This window comes from Moschus berezovskii, chromosome 2 (genome assembly GCF_049115385.1).
Source record: "Moschus berezovskii isolate FMDL1 chromosome 2, NW_MosBer_1.0, whole genome shotgun sequence".
NCBI lineage: Eukaryota > Metazoa > Chordata > Mammalia > Artiodactyla > Moschidae > Moschus > Moschus berezovskii.
The window spans coordinates 32,025,526-32,049,418 of NC_142461.1; the positions used below are offsets into that span (position 1 = coordinate 32,025,526).

Consider the following 23,893-nt stretch of genomic DNA (forward strand, 5'->3'; position numbering starts at 1 on the left):
CTGTCGTCCCCAGAAGAGCTGACAGCCCCTGTGCCACCTCGTAAATCCTCCAAGTCACACAGCTCCCCCCTGCAAGGCTCACACACAGAGAGAGGGCGCTTTGCTTCTGAAAATACCTTCACATGGACACGGTCAGCCAGTGAAGCTGCCACGTCATCAATGAGCCAGCATGCTGGCGAGGGTGCGGGAACTCCGGCAGCTTGGCACAGTTGTCTGTCTCCTGTCTGAGGGGGTGAGAGAGTCAGTGCTGCTGCCCCAGGAGAGCGAGTGGCTTGGGGATGATGGTGGGCTGGGATCTCTGCATGGAAGGGCAGCTGCAAACACCCGGAGCTGCAGTGTCCTTGCAAAGGGGGCCAGCCCCGGGGTAGGGGGGGCATTATTGCTAGAAGGGAGCCTTAGAACCCCTAGGCACCTCAGTCATCCTGATGGTGCACCAAAGAGTCAGAATAGGTGCCTCCCTGTGCGCTGGTTCCATCTCAGCCATTCATTTCAAAATCACGAAGTGTCTTAAAATAGCAGTGTCTGATTCCAGGCCCTGGGGTGCATTAACTCTTCTTTCTTAGCCAATTCAAGCCTTGGAAAAGGGTCAGAATCCAAACCCACCAGCCCGAGTGCCCCCTTGGCTCTGTCCTTGGCTCATAAACAGGCATCAGCCCTTGACACAAAAAGGGAAAAACAAAACTTTTAGGGAAAACTTTTTCCTGGGGGTTGATGTTGTTCAGCCTCTCAGTGTTGTCTGACTCTTTGAGACCCCCTGGAGTGCAGTACGCCAGGCTTCCCTGTCCTTCACTATCTCCTGAAGTTCGCTCAGACTCATGTCCCTTGACTCGATGATGCCATCCAACCCTCCTCTGTTGCCCCCTTTTCCTCTTACCCTCAATCTTTCCCAGCATCAGGGTCTTTTCCAATGAATCTTTTCCTGGGAGTAAAGAAAAGAAAAGATTATTCTAATCTCATAAGTGCCTTAAACAAATGGCAATGTTGACATTACCTTACTATTTTATTCTTTATTCTTAAGTTGCTGCTGCTGCTAAGTTGCTTCAGTCATGTCCGACTCTGTGCAGCCCCATAGATGGCAGCCCACTAGGCTCCTCTGTCCCTGAGATTCTCCAAGCAAGAATACTGGAGTGGCTTGCCATTGCCCTCTCCATTTTCTTAAGTTACCACTTAAGAATAGCTTTGTCTTTTATTGTGCCCAACTTTGTCCTTTTTGTGCCCATCTTTGCATGAAATGTTCCCTTGGTATCTCTGATTTTCTTGAAGAGATCTCTAGTCTTTCCCATTCTATTGTTTTCCTCTATTTCTTTTCATTGATCACTTAAGAAGTCTTTCTTATTTCTCCTTGCTTTTCTTTGGAACTCTGGAATAACTTTATAAAGTTACTACTTAAGAATAATTCTTAAGTTACTAACTAAGAAATTTATTCTTAAGCTACTACTATGTCTTTAACTGTGACTTTCTAGTCATTGGAGATTCTGATTCTGTTACTTCTGGATTGTGATTGGACCTCATTGCATTCAGCAGTGTGTGCTTAGAAAATGCCATTTCACTCTTCCAGATAGTACCAGAAGAAGGAAGTAGTCTGGACTAGCAGAAGTACTGTGTGGTTGTGGCCCAAATTGACCCAATTTCATGTCTTGGGCTCCTCAGTCTCAGCCAAGTGTGAGATGACTGCCTGCTCAGCCATGGTGGGGCAACTTCTGATCCTCCTCATCTGTGGTAGAGGATGGAGCAGGCAGGCCTTACCAAGAGAAAGTAGAACAATGGATGGGGTGCCGGGGCTAACTCTGCTGTCAGAGTGGGGAGGTTTCTTCCAAGTCTCCAATGTCTCACCTCGGTTCATGACCCCATAAAACATTCTGAGAAACAGTGGGCATGACAGCATGTTATCTCGGTGACCCTCTGCAAGCTCTGTTTCTAGAAAAAGCTCCTGAGAAAGGCGGTGTTTCAGTGTAGCCCTGTGGTCTCAAGGCTCTGTGGGTGCCTCTCATCCTCTTTGCTACAACTGAACAGCAATTGTATTCATGAACATTTAATTAGTGCTTACTAGGGGCCAGTTGTTGTTCTAAGTGTTCACATATATTATTTAATACTAAAAACAACCCAATACCATGGGTACTATTATCATTCCCAATTTAGAGATGAGACAATGGAGGCACAGAGGGGTCAATCATTTTCCGGAGGTCACCCTGGTGGAGCAGGGTTATATGCAAGGGTCTGGTCCCTGAGTCTGGCCCTTCACCTCTACCCTACGTGCCCAGCATGGAGTTTGCTAAGTATGGTTATGAATACTCCTACCTTGCCATGCATAACTGTATTTTTGCTAAAATATAAAGAGGAATAGAAATGATGGCAGCAGGTACCCTTCAAAACACTGATTAATTTCACTTAATTCTCACAATACTCTAGGAAACAATTATCTCCACTTTTTCAAAGTCCTGATAATTTATTGACTTCTCCTAGGTCACACTGCATGAGTTGGAGCAGAGCTGAGCTAGGATTGGGTCACCAGGCCCTTGCTCACTGCCTCTTCTTGTTATAAGGAAAGACTCATCTGTCTTCTTGCTCTTGCCCCTTGGTCTCTCCATTCGCTGCACAGAGGGGCACGGAGAAGTCTCTGGATGCTGTGATCAGGAGCTTGCTGGGGATGAAGAAGCTCTGGGGATCCAGTGGGGGCATAGCCCGCTCCCCAGGGAGCTCTGCCCCATCTCCCTGGGAGACCAGAGAGCTCCGTGTCCTCTCCTTTCTCCTGTGGCTTTGCTCCCCGTATTGCTTGTGGAGCCTCCCATGGGCAGACAGGAAGGAAGCCTTGACCACAGCACCCCATCCTGCTCTTTCTTCTTCCCGCTTCAAATCGTAGTTGGGGTGCTGTATGGCTTCTACAAGTGGCTTGGGGCTGTTAGGAAGGACTTTAGGGATTAAGGGGAGCTTCCTCTGCCTCTCCATCTGGGGTTTTCGAAGCCTAGAGCAGAAGAAGGGGAGGGTGTTGATGTCAAAGAGGTAGAAACAAAAAGCTCAATCTGGAGCCCTCTTCACAGACAGGGAGGCTGGCTCTGAAAAAAGCATTTGCCTTCTATTAGAGGAGTCTGTGGGATTAGGCCATCTTCTGGAAAATTCCTGTTATGTGTAACCCTAGGCAGGGTGGAAAGAGCAGTGGAAAATGTAAAGGCCCAGTTACCTGTAATGGGATGCGATCTGTATAATTACGTGTAAAGGCTGATGTCCTACATCTAGATGAGCAAGCAAATGCTTTCCAATAGTTACAGTTCCTTAGGGGCCACTGGTCAGTCCCAGCTGGAGCCAGAATCATCAGTGCTTCCATCTAGGCCGTATAACGTGCAGGGAGGGCTCGCTATTGGGAGAAGGAAGGTTGTCCACCTTTTCTGGGGAGTTCTGACTTGCCTTCTGAAATGCCTACTAGGGGCTCTCTGCAGGGCATTACACAAACTGCTACAATCAGGAGATAGTCCTTCCTTCCACCTTCCGAAGGGCTTCCCAGGTAGCACAGTGGTAAAGAATCTCCCTTCAAATGCAGGAGATGCGGGTTTGATCCCTGGGTTGTGAAGATCCCCTAGAGAAGGAAATGGAAACCCACTCCAGTATTCTTGCCTGGGAAATCCCATGCACAGAGGAGCCTGGTGGGCTACAGTCCATAGGGTGGCAAAGAGTCAGACACAACTGAGCATGCACACATGCCACCTTCCCAAACCTGATCCTCTCGTTTCCCTGCTGCAAACTGGTCAAGAATATCATGTTTATTCTTACAAAACAGTTTTAGAAAGTCTTTGCATATTCTTTAGGTTCCCGTGTGGTATTCCTTCTTCCTTTTCCAGTTGTCTTACCCCACTCCCTGCTCTCCGCTCCACCCTCTCTGGTCTTCCAGGTTTTCGTACTTACCCTGCTTTCTTCTGTCACAAGGCCTTTGCGCATGCTCTTCTCCCTGCTGGACACATATGCCTCTTCTCTTTGTCTAGTAAACTCCCACTCAACTCATTGCTTCCTCTAGGAAGTGACATCGCTATCATAGGCTCTTACATGTCATGGTGGATTGCCATTGTAAATAATCATATGTCTGTCTGTGTTCTCTAAATGTGAAGCCCCATGAAGGCAGAAGTCTGCATGTTTTTGCTTACTGCTTTATATTCAGCACCTAGCAGGGTACATACACAGAACACCCAGTACATATTTGCTGAGCAAGAACATGAATAAATCCCAAACTAAAATCCAACTCATGGTTCATCTAGGCCTATGATACCTGGATCAGTCATAGACTCATAGAATTTCAGAGTGGAAACCCACCCACACTCTAGCCTTCAATCCATCTATCAACACAGCTATTAGCATAGTGCTTTTCTGTTAAAAAAAAAAAAACACACACGGAAATTTCAGTGTTCGTATGCAGTCAGTAAATTATACTGTTTTTCTTCTCTCTTCCTGACATCCTGTGGCCTCTCTTTGTCTGCTGAATTGGTAATCTCTACCATGTATATTGGAGAAGGCAATGGCACCCCACTCCAGTACTCTTGCCTGGAAAATTCCATGGAAGGAGGAGCCTGGTAGGCTGCAGTCCATGGCGTCGCTAACAGTTGGACACAGCTGAGTGACTTCACTTTCAGTTTTCACTTTCATGCATTGGAGAAGGACATGGCAACCCACTCCAGTGTTCTTGCCTGGAGAATCCCAGGTACGGGGGAGCCTGGTGGGCTGCCGTCTATGGGGTCGCACAGAGTCGGACACGACTGAAGTGACTTAGCAGCAGCAGCAGCAGCGGCAGCAGCATGTATATTAAATGACACGCCAGGTGTTGTAGAAAACAAGCATACAAAAAAAAAGAAAAGAAAAGGCCTGTGCCCTCTTAGCACCTATTAGTGAGAAAATAATGTGTTGCTCAGAAAAGAATATTCTGGGGACCTGGAACACCACCTACACTCTGCATTTCCACTTTCTCCTTCCCAGTTTTCTGTCTGCATCATGATCAACCACAAGGACTTTCCTTCTCAGCCTTGCCCACCCAGAAATGACTTCTGATCATTTGGTGTGGTATAGATTTCTTCCATATCAAAAACACAAAGTTAATACTCCAGAAACTCTCAAAAAGAGCCATCGTATCACACGTTGGTAAGCCCCGGTGTAAATCCAGTGGTGAGAGGCTGGGGCAGCAGCAGGAGGGGATGGGGATGGGCTGGAAACGGGGTGAGGGCAGGCAGGCCACCACTGACCCGCCGTTCTCTTCCGTGCAGTGGCAGGCCATCTCCCTGACAGTCATCGAGAAGGTTCAGATTGCAGCTGCCATCCTGGGTTCCCTCTTCCTCATCGCCAGCATCTCTTGGCTCATCTGGTCGACCTTCAGCCCCTCAGCAAAGTGGCAGCGCCAAGACCTCCTCTTCCAGATCTGCTATGGGATGTATGGATTCATGGACGTGGTGTGCATAGGTGGGTCTCTGGGATGTGTGGATTCATGGATGTGGTGTGCCTAGGTGGGTCTCCGGGATGTGTGGATTCGTGGACGTGGTGTGCCTAGGTGAATCTGGAAGCTTGTCTCTACAGGAAGTGGGGAGCCATGTGCTGGTGAATTAGACACATCCCCCAGGGTCCCTCCCTCTTGAAGGTCGGAAAGGTCAAAGCAGAGGTGGCACCAGGCTTGAGACTTGTGAGCTCAAGAGGGGCCATGGCTTAGATTTGAGGGGTGTGTAGGGAGGAGGAGGAGGCAGAACAAAGATAGGAGACCTCAGTCTTTCCCGGTGACTCTGTCCTGCCCAGTTGAAGATGAAAATGAGGAGGTTAGCCTCTAAGAATATTCGAGAAAGGTCAGTTGGTCAGTCTACCTGCCTTAGGCAAGTTGTGGAAGGCCTCTTATCCGTTGTGTCAGGACAAAGGAGGCCTATACATTTAATTCTATTCTCTTCACAGCAAAATGCCCAGAAACAGTCATGATGATACCTTGCTCCCCCTTTTTTCAGCTTTCTTTAAGCCTATTAATACCCAAGATTTCTCTAATCTAGTGGTTTTCGAAGTGTATGTAGTTCAGGGTTCCACGCACTACTTCAAGAGCCGCTGTAAGGAGCGGGGAATGAGGCGCTGTTCAGACGGGCTCTGAATCTTCACTCCTGCTTCACCCCTAGTTTCTGTACTTTCCTCGGCTTACATGTGTCTGTTCCCAGGTAAGGTTTTGCTTTAAAACTTTTGGTGTTTTAGAAGAAGGTTAGAACCCCACCACTGTAAGTTCCTGCTTGTTCCCTTACACCATTCCCAAATGTATGTTCCCTCCCCTTCCATTATATTAGGCTGGCTGGTGGAGGGTTTTTGTTTTTCCCAGCAGATGACTGTGGCTGTCAACTCCGGAGTCTTCATCCAAATGACTGAGGAGGTGGGGCATGGCCCTGGTTTTCTCCGAGTGAAGGAAGCACGCTTAAGCTCTGGTCATACCCCCTCAGGTTACCCGCTAGGCCATAGTGCCGACAGCACCAGAGCTCCACAGTGGGCCTCTCTGGGCCTTAGTTTGTGTTTCTATCAAATAGGCTACACTGTTCTGTTTGGCAAGGAAACATCTATCAGCTAGAACTGGGCTGAGAGGGTGTTCATTTTCTTTGGGGTCCTTTAATATGAGGGATCACAGAGGCTTGCATACAGATTATAGCAGCCAGAGGCTAGTGATGCTAGAAATTGTAAATCTGTCTAAGCATCTTGCTGCCTCTCCATGCTGGCTAAACCAGGACGTCAACTCCCAAGTTCAAGAGCCTTTTAATTACAGCACCTAGTCAGTGAAAGAAACAGACTGCCCAGGCTTGGAGGTCTATAGAAGTGAGAGGACTGTGAATGGGAGAGATTTGACATTGAGGCATTCTAATTTAGTTTCCTCTCCCACCAGACTCCCTTCTTACCCCTGCTGAGGCATGAGTTGTTGATGCCAAAAACCAGGTGCGTCTCCATATGGAGGTGTGTGGTTCTGGCAAGAAGGGGGAAGCAGTGGAAGCCTTCCTGTAGGGCCCTTCCAGCTGCCCTTCATTCTCCTTCAGGCAGGCCTTTGATGGGTCCCTGGAGTGTGCGTCTATGAGACACATTTTCCTGTCACATGGTGTATTAGTCAGCTTTGGCTGCAGTAACAAACAGCTCCGAAATTGCACTGCCTCACAGCAAGCATTTATGCCCCATTCATGGGTCCACGAGATGATTTGGTTCTGCTAGGCTTGGCTGGACTTAGCTTCTGAGATTGTGTTGGACTCAGGCCTGTGTGTCTCCTTATGATGGGGCCCAGGCTAAAGGGGCAGAAACTGCTGGGTTATAGTCTTCCCACCAAGTGCAAGAGCACAAGAGGATGAGTGAAACTCACAGAGCTTCTCAGAGCTTCCGCTCAGTACTGCCACCCTGGCCCTTCTGCCCACAGGCTATGGGCCAATGATGTCACCAATAAGCTCCTGCCCTGGAGGCTGGCATGAGTGAGAGAGAGGAGCATAAATGTCATCTCCTAATCAGGGCTCCAGAGATTTGAAAACTGGGAGAACTGGACATAGAAGAGACTTGGTCATGGGACCAATCAACTCCCTTGGAAGTCGAGAGAACAGGGGACCCACGGAAGGGAAGTGATCAGCTCACGATTGCTCAGCTGGGACTAGAAGCAAGGTCTCCCAACTGGCCATCCGGGGCTCTTTCTATTGTCCTCTTGCATCAGAGAGCAGGACTCCTGCAGCAGCCCTGGGAAACCTACAGACGCCTCCTGAGACTTCCAGGGCACATGGGCCTGTGTACAGGGGTCCCCCATGGCAGGCTGCACCCCGTGGCTCTGAGCCCCCCAGCACCCCCACTCTGGCCTGCCTGGTGCTCTGGTCGCTCCGCCTCATGGTGTCTCCTCTGAGTAGGGCTCCGGGACATCTCCTTTTCTGTCTCTTCCTTGGCTCTCTATCTGCCTGCCTGCTCCCCGCCCCAGCCCACTTTGTATACATGTGACCCTCAGTCACTCCTATTGTGGGAAAAGCAGAGTGAGTCAAATGCTGGGAGCTTCCACATTGTTTTCCTTCCTTCCAAGCCTTCAGGAAAACATCCTTCCCAGGGCACAGCCCCACCATGAGCTATCCAATCATCCTGTCTGACAGCCGGTGACTGCTTGGAAACTGTTATTAGATGGAAGGGGAATGCATAGGGACCCTCATCTCTTTTAGTGCCATCCAAAAGTGGTCACACACATTTATAGTTAGACTGTCTCACCTGTAAAAATTTAAAAAGGGAATAATATGTGCTCTGGGCTTCCCTGGTGGCTCAGTGGTAAAGAATCCACCTGTAATGTAGGAGACCTGAGTTTGATCCCTGGGTCAGGAAGTCCCCTGGAGAAGGAAACGGCAACCTACTCCAGTATTCTTGCCTAGAGAATCCCACGGACAGAGGAGCCCGGAGGGCTACAGTCCATGGCGTCACAAAGAGTCAGACACAACTGAAGCAGTTGAGCACACGTGTGCAAAATGTGCTCTACATAAGAAAGAGGGAGGTGACAGGCAGGAGCTGGAGTGCACAGATTCTTGTGGTGGTTGTGATGATGATGATTTTGGTGATGGTGATGATGACCAATAGTAAGGATGATGGCTTTAAGGATGAAATATAAGTAACAGTCATTTTTCTGCTGTGTTCTGGCCAGTTGAGGAGAAACACACAGCACTGCACAAGTAGATGTAAAAATAGCTTTTTCAGGGCTCTCTGGAAGGGATAATTGGGTGGCATCTCTTTATGTTCAAGCTCAGCTAGACATTCAGACTCATGGAACGACCAGGGAACCTGTTTGGCACCACATTCACTTAGAGGACTATGGACAGGAAGCGCAGGCTCCTCAGGCAGGTGCAGCTTACTGCTGAGGTGAGTTCTCATCTGTTGTAGTTCAGGACCAGTCTCTCAGCCCCCAGGTGAACAAGGAGATGAGATCCACACCAGCGTATCCCTCTTGGCCCAGTTTTCAGGGTCCCCACAGAATTCAGACATATTCACAAGAGTCAACGGACTAAGAAAGCCCAATGCTACAGCCTCCCAGCAGTATTCATAGTAAAGCATTCACCACTCAGGGGTCACCTCCAACTTAGGACATGTTACAACCCAGCTGATACTGCACTTTCATCAGATTCCCAGGAGAGACAAACCAGAATGCCAACACGGTCTGTTCTTACAGAAGGAGAGTGTGCCATCACACTCCTCTTTATCCTTGGGGAAGGGAAAATGAGTGTAGCTCTGTGTTAGCTTAACAGGTGGAGTAAGAAAGAAATTAGAATATGGTATTCCGTGGTAGCTCAGTGGGTAAAAAATCTGCCTGTAGGGCAGTAGACATGGGTTCGATTCCTGTGTTGGGAAGCTCCCCCTGGAGAAGGAATTGGGCACTCATTCCAGTATTCTTGCCTGGAAAATTCCATGGACAGAGGAGCCTGGCAGGCTACAGTCCATGGGATCGCAAGAGTCAGACACAACTTAGCAACTAAGCCTTAGCCTAAGAAAGAGATAAGACACTTGTTAAAATAATTCCTTGAACTTTCTCTACTTTTCAGACACCTTGGTCTATTCCTCTAGACTGTTGAATGGTCTCAGATAGTAAAAATTTGAGTAAACGTAATGTATAGGTTTAATTCATCCTTAAAAATAACTTTTCTATCAGAGTGGTGTGCTAAGGAAAAGTTGATGAGAGTGGGAGGGACACATGAGAAATTCACTGTGTTAACACCAGCTCAGGGGGTGTTCTCTGCCACGAAGCTAAGAGGATGCAAAGTCTGAGACGTGGTCGGCTTGCTGCTCGTGAAGCCGCATCAGCCCCATCCATGGCTGTGGCCACCTGGCTGACCTCCAGGTGAATCAGTGAAAGTGATGGCTCTCGGGCAATGGCCTCTGGTTCTCACTAAAGGATTTTGCCTGGAATGGTTGCCAGGAAGGTCTGGGTTCTCTATTTAATGCAGCATGGGCTCAAGGCTGTGGACAGTGACTCTGGACTTGGTCATATCAGAAGGTTGTACATTCTGGAACACAGGCTGCCTCTACAAATTAAGCATCTCTTGGCTTAGAGTTCGAAGTCCTGAGACCAGTCTCTGCCACAGTAAAAGCCAGATGTAACTTGCTGTAGACAGAACAATCCACCAAACCCCTGCAACAGAGAGGAAATGAGAAAGGGGCCAACAACCCTAGAAGATAATCAAGGGAAGAATTATCCATATTGAACAGGTGAGGGTAGGCTTAAAGCAGCTGGGCTCCAGGTCACATAACTAAGCAAATGGTAGAGCTGGGGATTGGACCATGACCCTCTGGCTTCAATACCTGAGCACTTTCTACTGCCTATTTCATCTCTGATTGCTCTGTGAAACTGCAAATGCAGAGCTTGGATGGGGAGGCAGGTTGAGGGAAAATTGGTCCAGTAATATCTTGATTCATAGAGTTAATGGCTGGTGGCAGTAAGAACTTCAGTGAGCCCCAGCTGCTCCTGTCCTGTATTCAGGGATTTGGAAATTAAGCATTGTTGTACCTCCCTTTTGATCGGTGCTATTCTGACATCAACTGAGAGGGAGGTTTGAGAAGTTGAGGTGAAATTTGGGTGGTTTGTTTCCCTGTGACACTCTTGTGAAAGGTCCTTGGAATACGAGGAGCTAAATCCACTGGTTAACATGAAATTAGAGAATCCATTCCTTCATTCAGAAGTATTTATTGGGGACTTCCCTGGTGGCCCAGTGGTAAGACTCTGAGCTTCCTGGGCTTCCCTGGTGGCTCAGATAGTAAAGACTCTGAGCTTCCACTAAAGAGGGCATGGGTTCGATCCCCGGTTGGGGAACTAAGATCCCACATGCTCCAAGGCTAAAAAACAGTTATTGAGAGAGCACTCCCAATGAGAGCGTCATCCACTCTCAAGGACTGTACGTGTCACTGGGAAGGCAGACAAGCTAATTATTGAGGCTGGGACACAGGGTGAGCCAGAAAATGACTGAATCAGAGTAAGCTCCGGGCAGTCAGATCCATTCATTCGGTAGCATTTGTTAGCTGCCTAATTTCGTTCGTGAAACTAGGGAGCTTTAACAGAGATGTGGATGAGTCCCGGTCCCTGCCCTTGAGGAGCTCACAGTCTACAAATAAATTACAACAGAACAGGAGCTTTTACAAGACACAGAGAAAGGGAGAACAGAGCAGAGAGCAATTAACTCTTCTTTGGAGGTAATTCAAGACCGCTGTATTTAAAATGGATAACCAACAAGGTGGAGAAGGAAATGGCAACCCACTCCAGTATTCTTGCCTGGGATATCCCATGGACAGAAGAGCCAGGTAGGTGGGCTACAGTTCATGGGATCACAGAGTCGGACACAACTTAGTGAGTGAGCCCACAACCAACAGGCACCTAAACCATGTAGCATATGGAACTCTGCTCAAATTTATGTGGCAGCCTGGATGGGAGGGGAGCTTGGCGGGAATGGATACATGAATATGTATGGCTGAATCCCTTTGCTGTCCATCTGAAACTATCACAGCATTGTTCATTGGCTATGTCCCAATACAAAATAAAAAGTTTAATAAAAAAAAAAGAAGAAGGGTTTCTAAAGGAAGGAATCCTATCCTTGGGCTAGTTTTGGAAAGATATGTCAAAATTTGTCCAGAACAGCGGAGAAGAACTTTCCAGGCAGAGTGAGGTAGAGACAGAGACATGGGTGAACAAGGTGTGCTTAGAAAGCATGGAGCAGCTTTGTATGGCTCGGCGCAAAGAGCCAGGATAGGGAGGTAGGTCATGGGGATGGGGAGGTTGGCAAGAAGCAAATCTCACAGCTGATGAATCATGCACAAAGCTGCTCAGACATCCCTGTTGGTGAGGGGAGGCATTTTAAAAATTTTATACAGAGAAGTATGATCAGACGTGTGTTTTAAAGAGAGAGCTCTAGCAGCTGTCGGGAGGGTGGATCATAGAGCTGGACAGACTAGACGTTGGGAGAAGCCAGCTGGAAAATGCTTATAATAGAGAAAGAAGTAAAGAGATGCAAAACAGCGACAGTGGGGAAGAAGTGTGTGGGGTGACCTTGAGAAGTACACAGGATGTGGACTTGATAGGGCAGTCTGAACTCCTTCAGACTGGTGGGAACCCCGGGATGGCTCACTTGAGTGGGGACCAGGCATCATTCTTTGAGCATGAGAATGGGAGGGCAGTGGGTAAAACAAAGAGGAACTAAAAGGTTTGTCTTCAACAAAGGCAGCACAAAAAGAAAGGACCACCCTAAATCTAAAATCCAGGCAGAGAGGCAAGAGGCAGTTTCTAAGTCATGAGTTGGCAGTAGAAGAGATGCCAGACACATGGAAGATATTATGGGCTGCAAAGAGGAGAATGAAGGGTCAGGAAGGTGTCTCTTTGCTGGGCTAGAAAGAGTGGAAAGCTTTTTTTTTAGTGCACAGGTGGTCCCCTCCTGTGATATAGAAGAAGACATTGAGGGCACTGAACCTTTTCTGACAACTCCTGGTAACTGATGGGGAGATGAGATGGGAAGGAAAGCAGGCAGTGGAAGACAGATTTGGAAGGCAACAGTAAGAGGTGTTTGTTTGAAGCTGTGAATTTTGAATAGGTAACTTAGGAGGACTGTTCAGGGAGTAGGTGACTAAGAACGGAGACCTAGGGAACATTAAACACCTACAGGGATGGAAGGAGACAGAAGATAAGAAAATAGCAGGAGGGGCTGAGCCACAAACCTCACAGTCTGGGTCTCCAGAATGGTAGGAGTGGTGCTACATAATGGTTGGGGGCTGCACGTTGCCCACTTTCTTACTAAATGGGACCCTAAGTGATTTGCATAACCTCTCTGCCTTTGTTTTCTCCCTTGTGAGATGGGATAATAATACCATCTTCAAAGAGTTGTCGAGAGGACTGAATAAGATGGCACATGTAAAGAGCAGGCATTATACGTATCAGTGACCAGGTCAGGGTAGATTACTCTCATGGTGGGTGCTAGATAAAGGTTTGCCAAAATGGTTAAAGGTTTGCCACAGCCTGGAGTCCTCCCATAATTGAGAATCTGCCGTTATTTGGAGCAGTGCGTCTTCTGGAAGGTTTTGGCTCCCTCACCTGCGTCCCCTGAATGAGAAGATCTGATTACATCGAACGTCCTCGTCCCACCTGCCCCCCTTCCATCATCTCTAATGACGCTGTCTTCCCCGGCGGAGAAGCTGACAGAGCCTCCCAGGAAACAAATGGGACGTTCTCTGCTCCAGTGGGTCAAGTTATTAGGATTTAACAAGAGCAAATTAATTAAGGTCCCTGGCACCAAAAACATTTTTTTTTCACTCCACAGACCCAAGAGATTGGCCACCAAGAAGTCAACTCTGCAAAAATGAGGCCCGCGTCCTCCTCATGTTTGTTTTTCTCTTGTGAGTGGAAGCGGGTCAGGGGAAGGAAAGCAAGGGAGATTCTGAAATTGCTCCAAATCAGTGGGCTAGGGTAATGGATGGAATTATAGAAAATATTTCTCTTTTGTTGTTGCTGTTAAAACTTCTCTGTGTGCAGTCCAGTGAGTAATTTTCCTCTGATTTAGAGGTACCTGGTTCTTGCCTTCTGAGATGAAGAAGTTCAAATTCCAGTTTATAGCAAGCACGCAGCGGGGTGGGGACAGCAGCGCTGTGGAAGTATTGTTTTTCAAACTTAATTTTAATTCACATTAACATAAAAAGCACATATATGCCACAAAGATTCCTTCCTTTCCACCTTCCTTCTGGGTAGGAATGACCCCACCTGTCCAACCTCTTGCGCTTAATCGCTCAGTCATCTCTGACTCTTTGCTTCCCCATGGACTGTAGCTCGCCAGGCTCCTCTGTCCACAGAGATTCTTCAGCTAAGAATACTGGAGTGGGTAGCGTTCCCTTCTCCAAGGGATCTTCCCAACCCAGGGATCGAACCCAGGTCTCTAACATTGCAGGCAGATTCCTTACCAGCTGAGCTACCAGAGAAGCCCAAGAATACTGGAGTGGGTAGCCTATCCGTTCTCCAGGGGAACTTCCTAATCCAGGAATTGAACTGGGGTCTACTGCATTACAGGTGGATTCTTTACCAGCTGAGCTACTAGGAAGCCCCGTTCAACCTCTTAATTCCCTGAAAATATGGAAGGGACAGGCTGGTGCAGCAGAAGAGACTAGAAGACCTAGATCTGGTGACCAGATTAGCTACCAGCTACCTCTGTGACCTGGGACAAGTTACTTCCTCCCTCTACAACTCAGCTGATTCATCTATAAAATGAGAGGGTTGAACCTGATAACCTACAAGGTTCTTTTAGGTCTGGCAATCCAGGATTTTGGAATCCCTTCCACTGTGAGAGGTCATGAAGACTCTCAGAGATTGTCAGTTGTGACCTTGGGGATTCCCGTATTGTTGGGCCAAGCCAAACAACCAATAGAATCCGCCACATACATGGGCCAGACAATGTGCAGACCATTATCTGTTACCTCTATGTGGCTTATCCAGCTTTCTGGATTAACTTAAAAAAAAAACAAAAACTTTTTGTTTTGTATTGGGGTATAGCAGACTGAACTGAACTGAATAGCCAATTAACAAACAATGTTGTGATAGTTTCAAGTGAACAGCAAAGAGACTCAGCCATACATATACATGGATCCATTCTCCCTCAAGAGCTTCCCAGGTGGCTCAACAGGAGACAATGCAGGAGACAACGCAGGAGACTCGGTTTCCATCCCTGGGTCGGGAAGAGCCGCTGGAGGAGGGAATGGCTATCCACTCCAGTATTCTTTCTTGGAGAATTCCATGGACAGAGGGGCCTGGTGGGCTACAGTGCATGGAGTCACAAAGAGTTGGACACGAATGAGCAACTAAGCATTCTCCCCCAAACTCCCCTCCCATTCAGACTGCCGCATGACACTGAGCAGAGTTCCACGCGCCATACAGGAGGTGCTTGTTGGCTTGGATTAACTCTTCACCTTCTTCCTTAAGCACCTCCCTTTCACCCCGCCCCCACTTCCTGTGCCCCCATTTCTTCAATCTTGACTTGACTCATGCTCACATTCAGTGCCAGGCACCTGGCTTCACCTGAGTGCAAAGGGCTCTCTGGCCACCTTTCTCCACACCTGAGCTGCTGGATGTGCAGAGGATGAAGACTGTGATTTAGAAGCAGACACACCAAGCGAGCACTGTCCCCCTCAAAGGAGACCCCTTGGGAGGCAGTTCAGTTATTCCAGTTGTGCTGACAGGGCTCAAAATATTTTAGGAACGCCTATTAGGAACTGCCTTCAGTGCCTGCAGCACAATTTTTAGAACACAATCAGAAGTGGCAAGTCTGTTCGTTGATGATGGGTTTTGACTAGAAATAGTCTCAATCTGGTAAATAACGTGGATGCTCAAGCCAGCGAATATATTTTGGGAACCATATGAAATGTGCCGTCGAGCCACAACTGCCTTTCTCTGTAGCCCCTAACATGCCCCAAAGGTATTGTAACTCCAGCAAATAGAAAAGTAAGCTTCCAAATTCAGTGTTCCAACAGTAGTTCCTGTGAGTTGTGGGTGGCAGGGGCGGGGTGCGGGTTTCTCCTCCACACAGTGATTCAGGGACCCAAGACCCTTCCATCTTGTGGCTCCACAGTTCTCTAGGCTTTTGAATCTTTTATCTCTGGCTGATAGAAAATACAAGAGAGCATGGTAAGGCAAACACGCATAAACACACAAACACACACTTTTCCCTTCTGTACCCATTTCTTAAATCTTGACTTGACTCATGCTCACATTCAGTGCCAGGCACCTGGCTCCACCTGAGTGCAAAGGGCTCTCTGAGCTCAGCTTCCTGTTTTGTGAAGCAGAGATAACATCACCTTCTTCACTGGGTTTGTGTGATAAGTTGACCCCATTTGCAAAGCCCTTTTAATGATAGGACCTACTAAGCATTCAATAAATATTGACTCTCAGCACCATCACCGTCATCACCTGACCTCCACCATCGTCACCCGGAGTGGTGGAGATATGTGCTCCTTTTAATATTTGTTCAAAGAGAAGAGTGCTAAGCCACCCAAAAACTCACGAAAGAAGTCTACAGTCTCTTAGGGCATAGCTTCACAAACACTTCCAGAAATGGACCTCTCAGTTATACCAGGGCAAGGATATTTGGGACACGTGAAGAATCAGCTGGTTTACAGAGCTCCTTTCAGGTCTAGCGTGTTATTCATCTATAAACAATGACTCAGACCAAGGGTTGGGAAGGACAGTTAAGAGACAGAACAGGTGCTTGTGGCTGGAAATGGGGTTGGCAATGAAGGAGTAGGAGGATGAGGGAGGAGATAAGAGTGGACTTTTTCTGTTCTGCAATTTCCCTCAAACAATCAAAATCATGTGGTATCGAGTGTAAATGTGTACCTGGCACAGTGCAGGCATCAGAGCAAAGGATTCATCAGCTCATTCAGTCTCATAACAACCCTATTAGGAAGGGGATAGCAGCCCCAATTCCTGATGAGAAAACTGGGGCTCAGAAAGAGGAATTAACTTAGATCAAGAGACAAGGCTAGTAAGTGGCACGCACTCTTAATATTCAATGCACGTTCATCCATGAGTTGACTCTAAATTGTGGGACCCAAACACTTCTGGGTCTAGGAGAGGAAGTATCCATTTCTTCAATTGCCTTAGCTTCTGTGTCTGTCACATCTGGAAATTGAGTGTTTTTTAAATTGCTTTTGGTTCTTTGTTTGATCATAATTCAAAGGCTTCCATGACGCAGTATGCCAGGATAAAGACCATGCTAAGCAGTGCTGCTCAAGGGTGGCCCACATCTAAAACATCAGCATCACCTGAGGGTAGTGCCCAGGAATCTGTGTTCATAAGCTCCCTGATCTGGGGGCTTCCCAGGAGGTGCAGTGGTAAATAGTCCACCTACCCATGTAGGAGATGCAGGTTAGATCCCTGGGTCAGGGAGATCCCCTGTAGAAGACAATGGCAACGCACTCCTCCAATCTTGGGAAAGCCCATAGATAGAGGAGCCTGGTGAGCTACAGTTCATGGGGTTTCAAAGAGTCAGACACGACTGAGCACGCACGCACCATACCATTGTAAAGTTGTCTGCAACCTTTATGCCACTTAAACTAGGATACTAGCAAGAGAAGAGCTGAGGGTGGCAAGAGGAATTGGTGTCCCTGAAGGGGCCAGAGCTCTTCTCTACGTACTTCTCAGCTGGCCTTAGCCTGTTAATTCTGTACATCATGGGAACCTGATTTTTGGGCGTTGCTCACAGAAGTAAGCAGTAGTGCTTGCTCACAGAAGCACACAGTCGGTACTCAGGAAATAATACTAAGCAGAATTAAGCTGTATCTCACTGCTGTGGACATAGCGAGAATCCAGGGCCAAAATTCATCACATGATTCTAGGTCAGGGAGAACTTCCTGATAGCACTGTGAGTTAGGGCAAGGGAACCACACAGGCAGGACATCCTACTCACATGTCCACGTTCCATCCCATCCTCGTGGGCTGAGCAAAGGCCCATTTCACCTGGAGGCTGGGGGAGAGAGATGGCATCAAACAAAAGGTTCTGACATCCTACAGAGCTTCCAAGAAGAGGATCCCTGAAGGACAGAGAGACGTTAGAAAGATGAAGGCAGAAATTCTTCTAGAACTGTATCTATGGAGAACAGCCCAGGGTTGGGGACTTTGTTAGGTGGTTACTAGACAAATTAAATGAAAACCCCAGAAAGGGACTCAGTCAAAACACATTTGCAGAGACATGAATGGACCTGTCATACAGAGTGAAGTAAGTCAGAAAGAGAAAAATATTGTATATTAACGTTTTTATGTGGGATCTAGAAAAATGTTATAGAGGATCTTATTTGCAAAGCAGAAACAGACACACAGACATAGAGAACAAGCATATGGATACCAAGGCGGGAAGGGGGTGGGATGAATCGGGAGATTGACATCTACACACTACTGATACTATGTATGAAATAGATAACTAATGAGTACCTCCTATATAGCACAGGGAACTCACCTCAGTGCTCTGTGGTGACCTAAATGGGAAGGAAGTCTGAAGAAGATGAGACAGCTGTAAACGTACAACCTGACTCACTTTGCTGTTCTGCAGAAACTAAGGCAACACTGTAGAGCCACTACACTCCAACAATGTAAAAAAAGAACAAACGTATTCACCCCTGCAGATTTCAGAGGCCTGCTAAGCACCTTTACTTTGGACTTCAAGCCTTCAGAACTATGAGACAATACATTTCTGTTTTTTTTTATTGGAGGCTAATTATTTTACAATATTATATTGGTTGGTTTTGCCATACATTGACATGAATCTGCCCCGGGTGTACATGAGTTCCCCTTCCTGAAACCCCCTCCCACCTCCCTCCTCCCCTTATCCTCCCTCTGGGTCATCCCCATGCACCAGCCCCGAGCATCCTGTATCATGCGTTGAACCTGGACTAGTGATTTGTTTCACATATGATAATATACATGTTTCAATGCCATTCTCCCAAATCATGCCACCCTCACCCTCTCCCACAGAGTCCAAAAGACTGTTCTGTACACCTGTGTCTCTTTTGCTGTCTCGCATACAGGGTTATCATTTGCATCTTTCTAAATTCCATATATATGAGTCAGTATACTGTATTGGTGTTTTTCTTTCTGGCTTACTTCACTCTGTGTAATAGGCTCCAGTTTCATCCACCTCATTAGAACTGATTCAAATGCCTGTTTTGTTAAAGAAAGAAAAACCAAACATATTGAGTTTCTGATATTGCCATGCATTCGAATTTTCCATTTTGTTTTTCTACTACTTCTCTGCTTCCATTCACCAATAGCCTTCTTCCCTCCTATTCTAATTTTAGTCTCTCTTTCCCTCCATCCATTTCCCCGTTCATCTTCTTTCTCTCTCGTATGTTCAGCTTTGCCCACTTCACCTGTCCCTATAGGATGAGCCCCACCCACTTTCCCTCATTAAAAAAAAAAAAAAACTCTGCTGCTCAGGGAATCAATAAGTAATTTGTCGAGCAGGAAGCAGAGAGAGAGAGCAAGCGCGCTAGGGAGTGGATGTGAATGAGGTAGTTTGTGCTTTTCCAGCTATTGCCAAATAAGCATTAGCTACAAAAACAGGTGCACCTTCCTTCCCTTCAGCCACCTAGCCATTAAAATGGTTTAATTACTTCCTGAACACTAGACAGTTAGATAATTAGGAGGTAGCATTCAGACCCAAAATTTAAGCCACCCTCTTCAATCAGGGTAAAACTGTCTGATCAAGAAGCTAATTAAGAATCAAGGAGAGAGACTCTTGTTGGAAAGAATGAGTTTGGGGCTTTAAAAAAAAGTCCCAATTTCCCCTCCCAGAGGCCCCATGTCCTTCAAGGCTTCATGAAGCTCTCAATACCGTATCAGCTGCCCAAGCCTCAACCATATCTGACCCCTGTCCTTGAGGGGCTTACAATCTAGCGGAAAGAGCACGGCAATGTTCAAACAAGACTTGTGGAGTGAACGAACCCATGAACACTGCACTGCCAAGGGTACACAGCGTGTATTCACAAGATTGAAGGAAGTGATGAGAGTTAGCACTCTGGGAGAGGGTGGGAAACTGGGCAGAGAGGAAGTCTCCTTGTCTAGAACCAGCCAGGAGATCAAGGGATCCACTGGTGGTCCAAAGGAAATTTATGAACTTCCTAAAATCATACAGACAGTCCATGTGTCTGGTGTTTTTTCCCCCAGAATTTGATCCTAGCTTTCATCAGATTCTCAAAGGGGTCCATGATCCAGAGGATTAGAAACAACTGGCCTACAGGGTAACTATCTCCTTTTATGAACCTTTGAAGACCTGTTGCACAAATTACATTTTCAGGCTCTATTGGAGTCCTTCCTAGAGGAAAGAGTAGCAGTGGGTGGCTGTCATGTCTCCTAGAATCACAGCGTGTTAGAGGTTGAAGAGGCTTTGAGATGTTCCCATCCAGTCACTTTGCTTGACATGGAGTTGCTGGAGTGACTCACTGCTGTTTACTCCTATGAGTCAGCTCTTCCCTGCAGGGGCCGGACCAGTTGCCTCTTGATTTGTCAATGTTCAGTCACTCAGTTGTGTCCAATTCTTTGCAACCCCATGGAGTGGAACATCCCAGACTTCCCTGTCCTTCCCTATCTCCTGGAGTTTGCTCACACTCAATGTCCATTGGGTCAGTGAAACCAGCCAACCATATCATCCTCTACCGCCTCCTTCTTCTCCTGCCCCCAATCTTTCCCAGCATGAGGGTCTTTTCCAATGAGTCAGCTCTTGGCATCAGGTGGCCAAAGGATTGGCACCCCTCAATATACAGCACTCCAACTGAATCCCGCTGTGCCGTCTTCCAGGTCATCTCGCTCAGCGTGGGGCTGGCCTCCCTGACCACCTTCACCATATGTACAACCATCCCTTTCCTGTTTCGCTTATCCCCATCTTCCCAGCTCTTCCACATGCCCTCTGGACCTCATGGTGCACCACTGGCAACCTCTCCTCCAGGTGGTCCCTTCCTCATCCTTTAATTCTGTAATATAGCCGTCTCCTGAGGACATTGTTTCTTGCATGGCTGTCTCAAGCAGTGGCTGCTGGGTCTCTCGTACAGTGTATCCTGGGGGCCCAGAGGTGGGGTGGTGTCCTCCCTGCTCACCGTTACCACCTCCAGACTGCCTCTTCATTCTCCTTTCAGAAGCTCCAGCCCCTCTGAAGCGAATGTCATCAGATACCAGAGTTCTTTCCCCGTCTTGATGCTGCTGGGGGCTGTGACTCACTCACTCCTCACGCCCCCCTGCACCTGGCTCCCACACTCCCTCCCATCTGTCCTGTCCTTGGCATCTCTGGAGATCAGTGGTTCTCAAAAGAGGTGTTACCGGTCCCTGGGGGCATTTTGAAAATGTATGAGGTTTTTGGTTTGTTTTCTAAAGTGGTCATGCCCCAGCATTTATATTGAAATTTGTACTATCTTGTTATAAATGATTTGCCCTTTGTTTTCCTTCACATAGTCTGTTAGGGCATTATGTTAATTTAAAAAAGGAACCGTATGGCTTAGCTACCTTATATAAGTTTCATTTCAGAACAGAAAAGGAGATATTAAAGTATATTTTTATAGGGACTTCCTTGGTGGTCCAGTAGTTAAGAATTTGCCTTCTAGTGTGGGAGATGTGGGTTCGATCTGTGGCCAGGAAACAAAGATCCCCCATGCCGAGGGGTAACTAAGCCCTCAAGCTACAACTGGAGAAGCCTGTGCGCCACAACAGGGGAAGACCCCGAGTGCCGCAACTAGAGAAAGCCTGCACACTGCAATGAAGAGCCACGTGCTGCAACAAAGACTCAGCACCCCATATTTTATATGGAGAGAAACTATATAAACATATATATATATAGGTGTATATTTGTTATACAGAGAGGGCATTTGGTCCGAGAGCATTGAGGATGGCTGATGCAGTTAATCTACCCAACTCCTTGGCTTCCTCATCCTTCCTTATCTTATTCCATAAGACCTTCTCCTCCAGGTCACCTCAGCCCTGCTCAAGTGATCACTCCATAGAGTTTATCATTACCAAGAACCACTTCCCTTCAAAATCTGAAAACCCCACTCTCTGATCATCACCCCTATCCTTAGAGTTCACCGACTCACATTCATAGAGACCTCTTGACACTGACCCTATCATTTTCTACTTTTCAGTTTTCATGTTCCTTGTCCCTTGCATGTTCTTACTTCTGTCCTTCCTGGTGTAGACTCCCTGCGCCAACCATTCCCTGTGATAACCATTCCCTTTGCATACTCCATAATTATGTCCTACTTTCTTTCCTGTCCTACTTGCTGGGGAAACAGACTCTGCTGCCAAAGCCTGTGTGGTTTTTCTCCATATCCGTCAGAGCCTGAAATAGTCTTGCTGGTTTGTTTTCGTATCTACTGTGTTTCTATCTGCTGGAATGCCAGCTCTCTGAGGGCAGGACTCTGCCTGCCCTGCTCACTGTTATCCTAGCGCTTAGCAGATAGCAGGCACACATTTGTGTTTAGTTTCCTGGTTGCTTCATGCAGCTCTTTTCTGACTCTACACTGCCCCTGGCCAGAGTTCTCTCTCTCAGCTATGTGTGTATTTCAATTGTTGTTGTTTAGTCGCTAAGTCATGTTAAGACTCTTGCAATCCCATGGACTATAGCTCACGAGGCTCCTCTGACTATGGAATTCTCCAGGCGAGAATACAGGAGTGGGTTGCCATTCCCTTCTCCAGGGGATCTTCCTGGCACAGGTATTGAACCCGGGTCTCCTGCATTGGCAGGTGGGTTCTTTACTGCTGAGCCACCAGGGAAGCCTGTGTATTTCAGTAGCATTGGGCTATCTGTTAAATTGCCAAAAGTGAGCCAGTGGAATTTTGGACATTCAGCAGGTATGGAATTACTACAGGGTATCTTTCATGGTACCTTTGAAGGCACAGGATTTGTTGAACATCTGCTAAGTGCTGGGTGCCACGGACACATGATCGCAGGAGGGAAAGCTGTTTGTATTAATACTATGCCTCAATGGACAATGAATTTGGATTTTGTCACGGCAAAAATTAGGAGGGGTGGGGCCAAGGACCATGTGGATGTGCCCAGCTGTGTCATGCACTCAGTGTGACCGCCTTCCACCTGCTTCCAAAGACTAGTGAGCCTAAAAATGTAGGGATGGTTACCATGCAGCCCACAGCTGAGAGGCAGGTTTGAAAAGAACAAGTCAAACCAATATAATTCAGCTCACCCAACACCTCTGTGCTTAGTTGCTCAGTTGTGTCCTACTCTCTGCGACCTCATGGACTAGAGCCTGCCAGGCTCCTCTGTCCATGGGGATTCTCCAGGCAAGAATACTGGAGTGGGTTGCCATGCTCTCCTCCAGGGGATTTTCCCAAAAAAGGGATCCAACCTAGGTCTCCTGCATTGTGGGCAGATTCTTTATACTGTCTGAGCCACCAGGGAAGCCCAAGAATACTGGAGAGGGTAGCCTATCCCTTCTCCAGGGGAACTTCCCAACCCAGAAATTGAACCGGGGTCTCCTGCATTGCAGACGGATTCTTTACCAGCTGAGCTATGAGTGAAGCCCTCCAACACCTCTACCCACTTACAAACAGAGGGAGGCCGGCTCCTCCCAGCAGTGACTCGCTGTCTCTTACCCACCTCTGTTCGTTTATTCTCCCTGCTGCCCAGGCCTCATCATCCACGAGGGACCCTCTGTGTACCGCATCTTCAAACGGTGGCAGGCTGTCAACCAGCAGTGGAAAGTGCTGAACTATGACAAGGCAAAAGACCTGGAGGAGCAAAAGACAGGAGGCAGGACCAACCCCCGGACCTCCTCGTCCACCCAGGCCAATGCCCCCTCCTCAGAAGAGGAGGCTGCGGGCACCCCTGCCCCCGAGGAAGGCCCTGCCCGGGCGGCCAGCCACCCCTCAGGCCCCCTGTCCGATCACCACTGTGCTTACACCATCCTGCACATCTTGAGTCACTTGCGACCTCATGAACAGCGGACCCCGCAGGGCGGCAGCCGAGAGCTGGTCATGAGGGTCACGACGGTGTGAGCTGAGAGACCCGCGAGGGAGCTGTGACCACACACGTGCAAGGGAGGGAGAGCGAGAAGAGGATGGGCCGGGAAGGGCTTGCCCCGGCGCGATGCCACCGCCGTCTGGGGAGCAGGTGTGGAGAGGCACCCAGGGGCCAGGGGGCGGGCAGAGGGCGGTGGGCCTGGAGGGCCCTGGGGCAGGGTCGGAGCTGGAGGGAGGCTGGTGCTGTGAGCGGGTGATTTTCAGCGAGTTGATTCCATTCTCCAACAAGAGGGAGGGAAACCAAGACAAACTCACCAACGAAGTGCAATACAGGACTGAGTCCAACGAAACAATGCAGCCACCTGTGTCCCGCCCCCGTGCCCTGCAGAACCCCCGGCAAAGTGGCGGCTGGGGGAGGGGGAGAAGCTTTGTGTTTTGGCTGGTGGT

The 23,893-nt window shown here is 48.0% G+C and overlaps 1 protein-coding gene across 1 annotated transcript in view; it reads left to right on the forward strand.

The window, feature by feature from the left end:
• MARCHF4 (membrane associated ring-CH-type finger 4) overlaps positions 1–23,482 on the forward strand; it is a 116,609-nt gene extending 93,127 nt beyond the window's left edge. Inside the window, exons 3-4 of the mRNA XM_055398089.2 lie at positions 5,241–5,433; positions 23,115–23,482. Of these exons, the coding sequence (XP_055254064.2) occupies positions 5,241–5,433; positions 23,115–23,482 (561 nt within the window). The remainder of the gene's footprint in view (positions 1–5,240; positions 5,434–23,114) is intronic.
• The last annotated feature ends 411 nt before the right edge of the window (positions 23,483–23,893 follow it).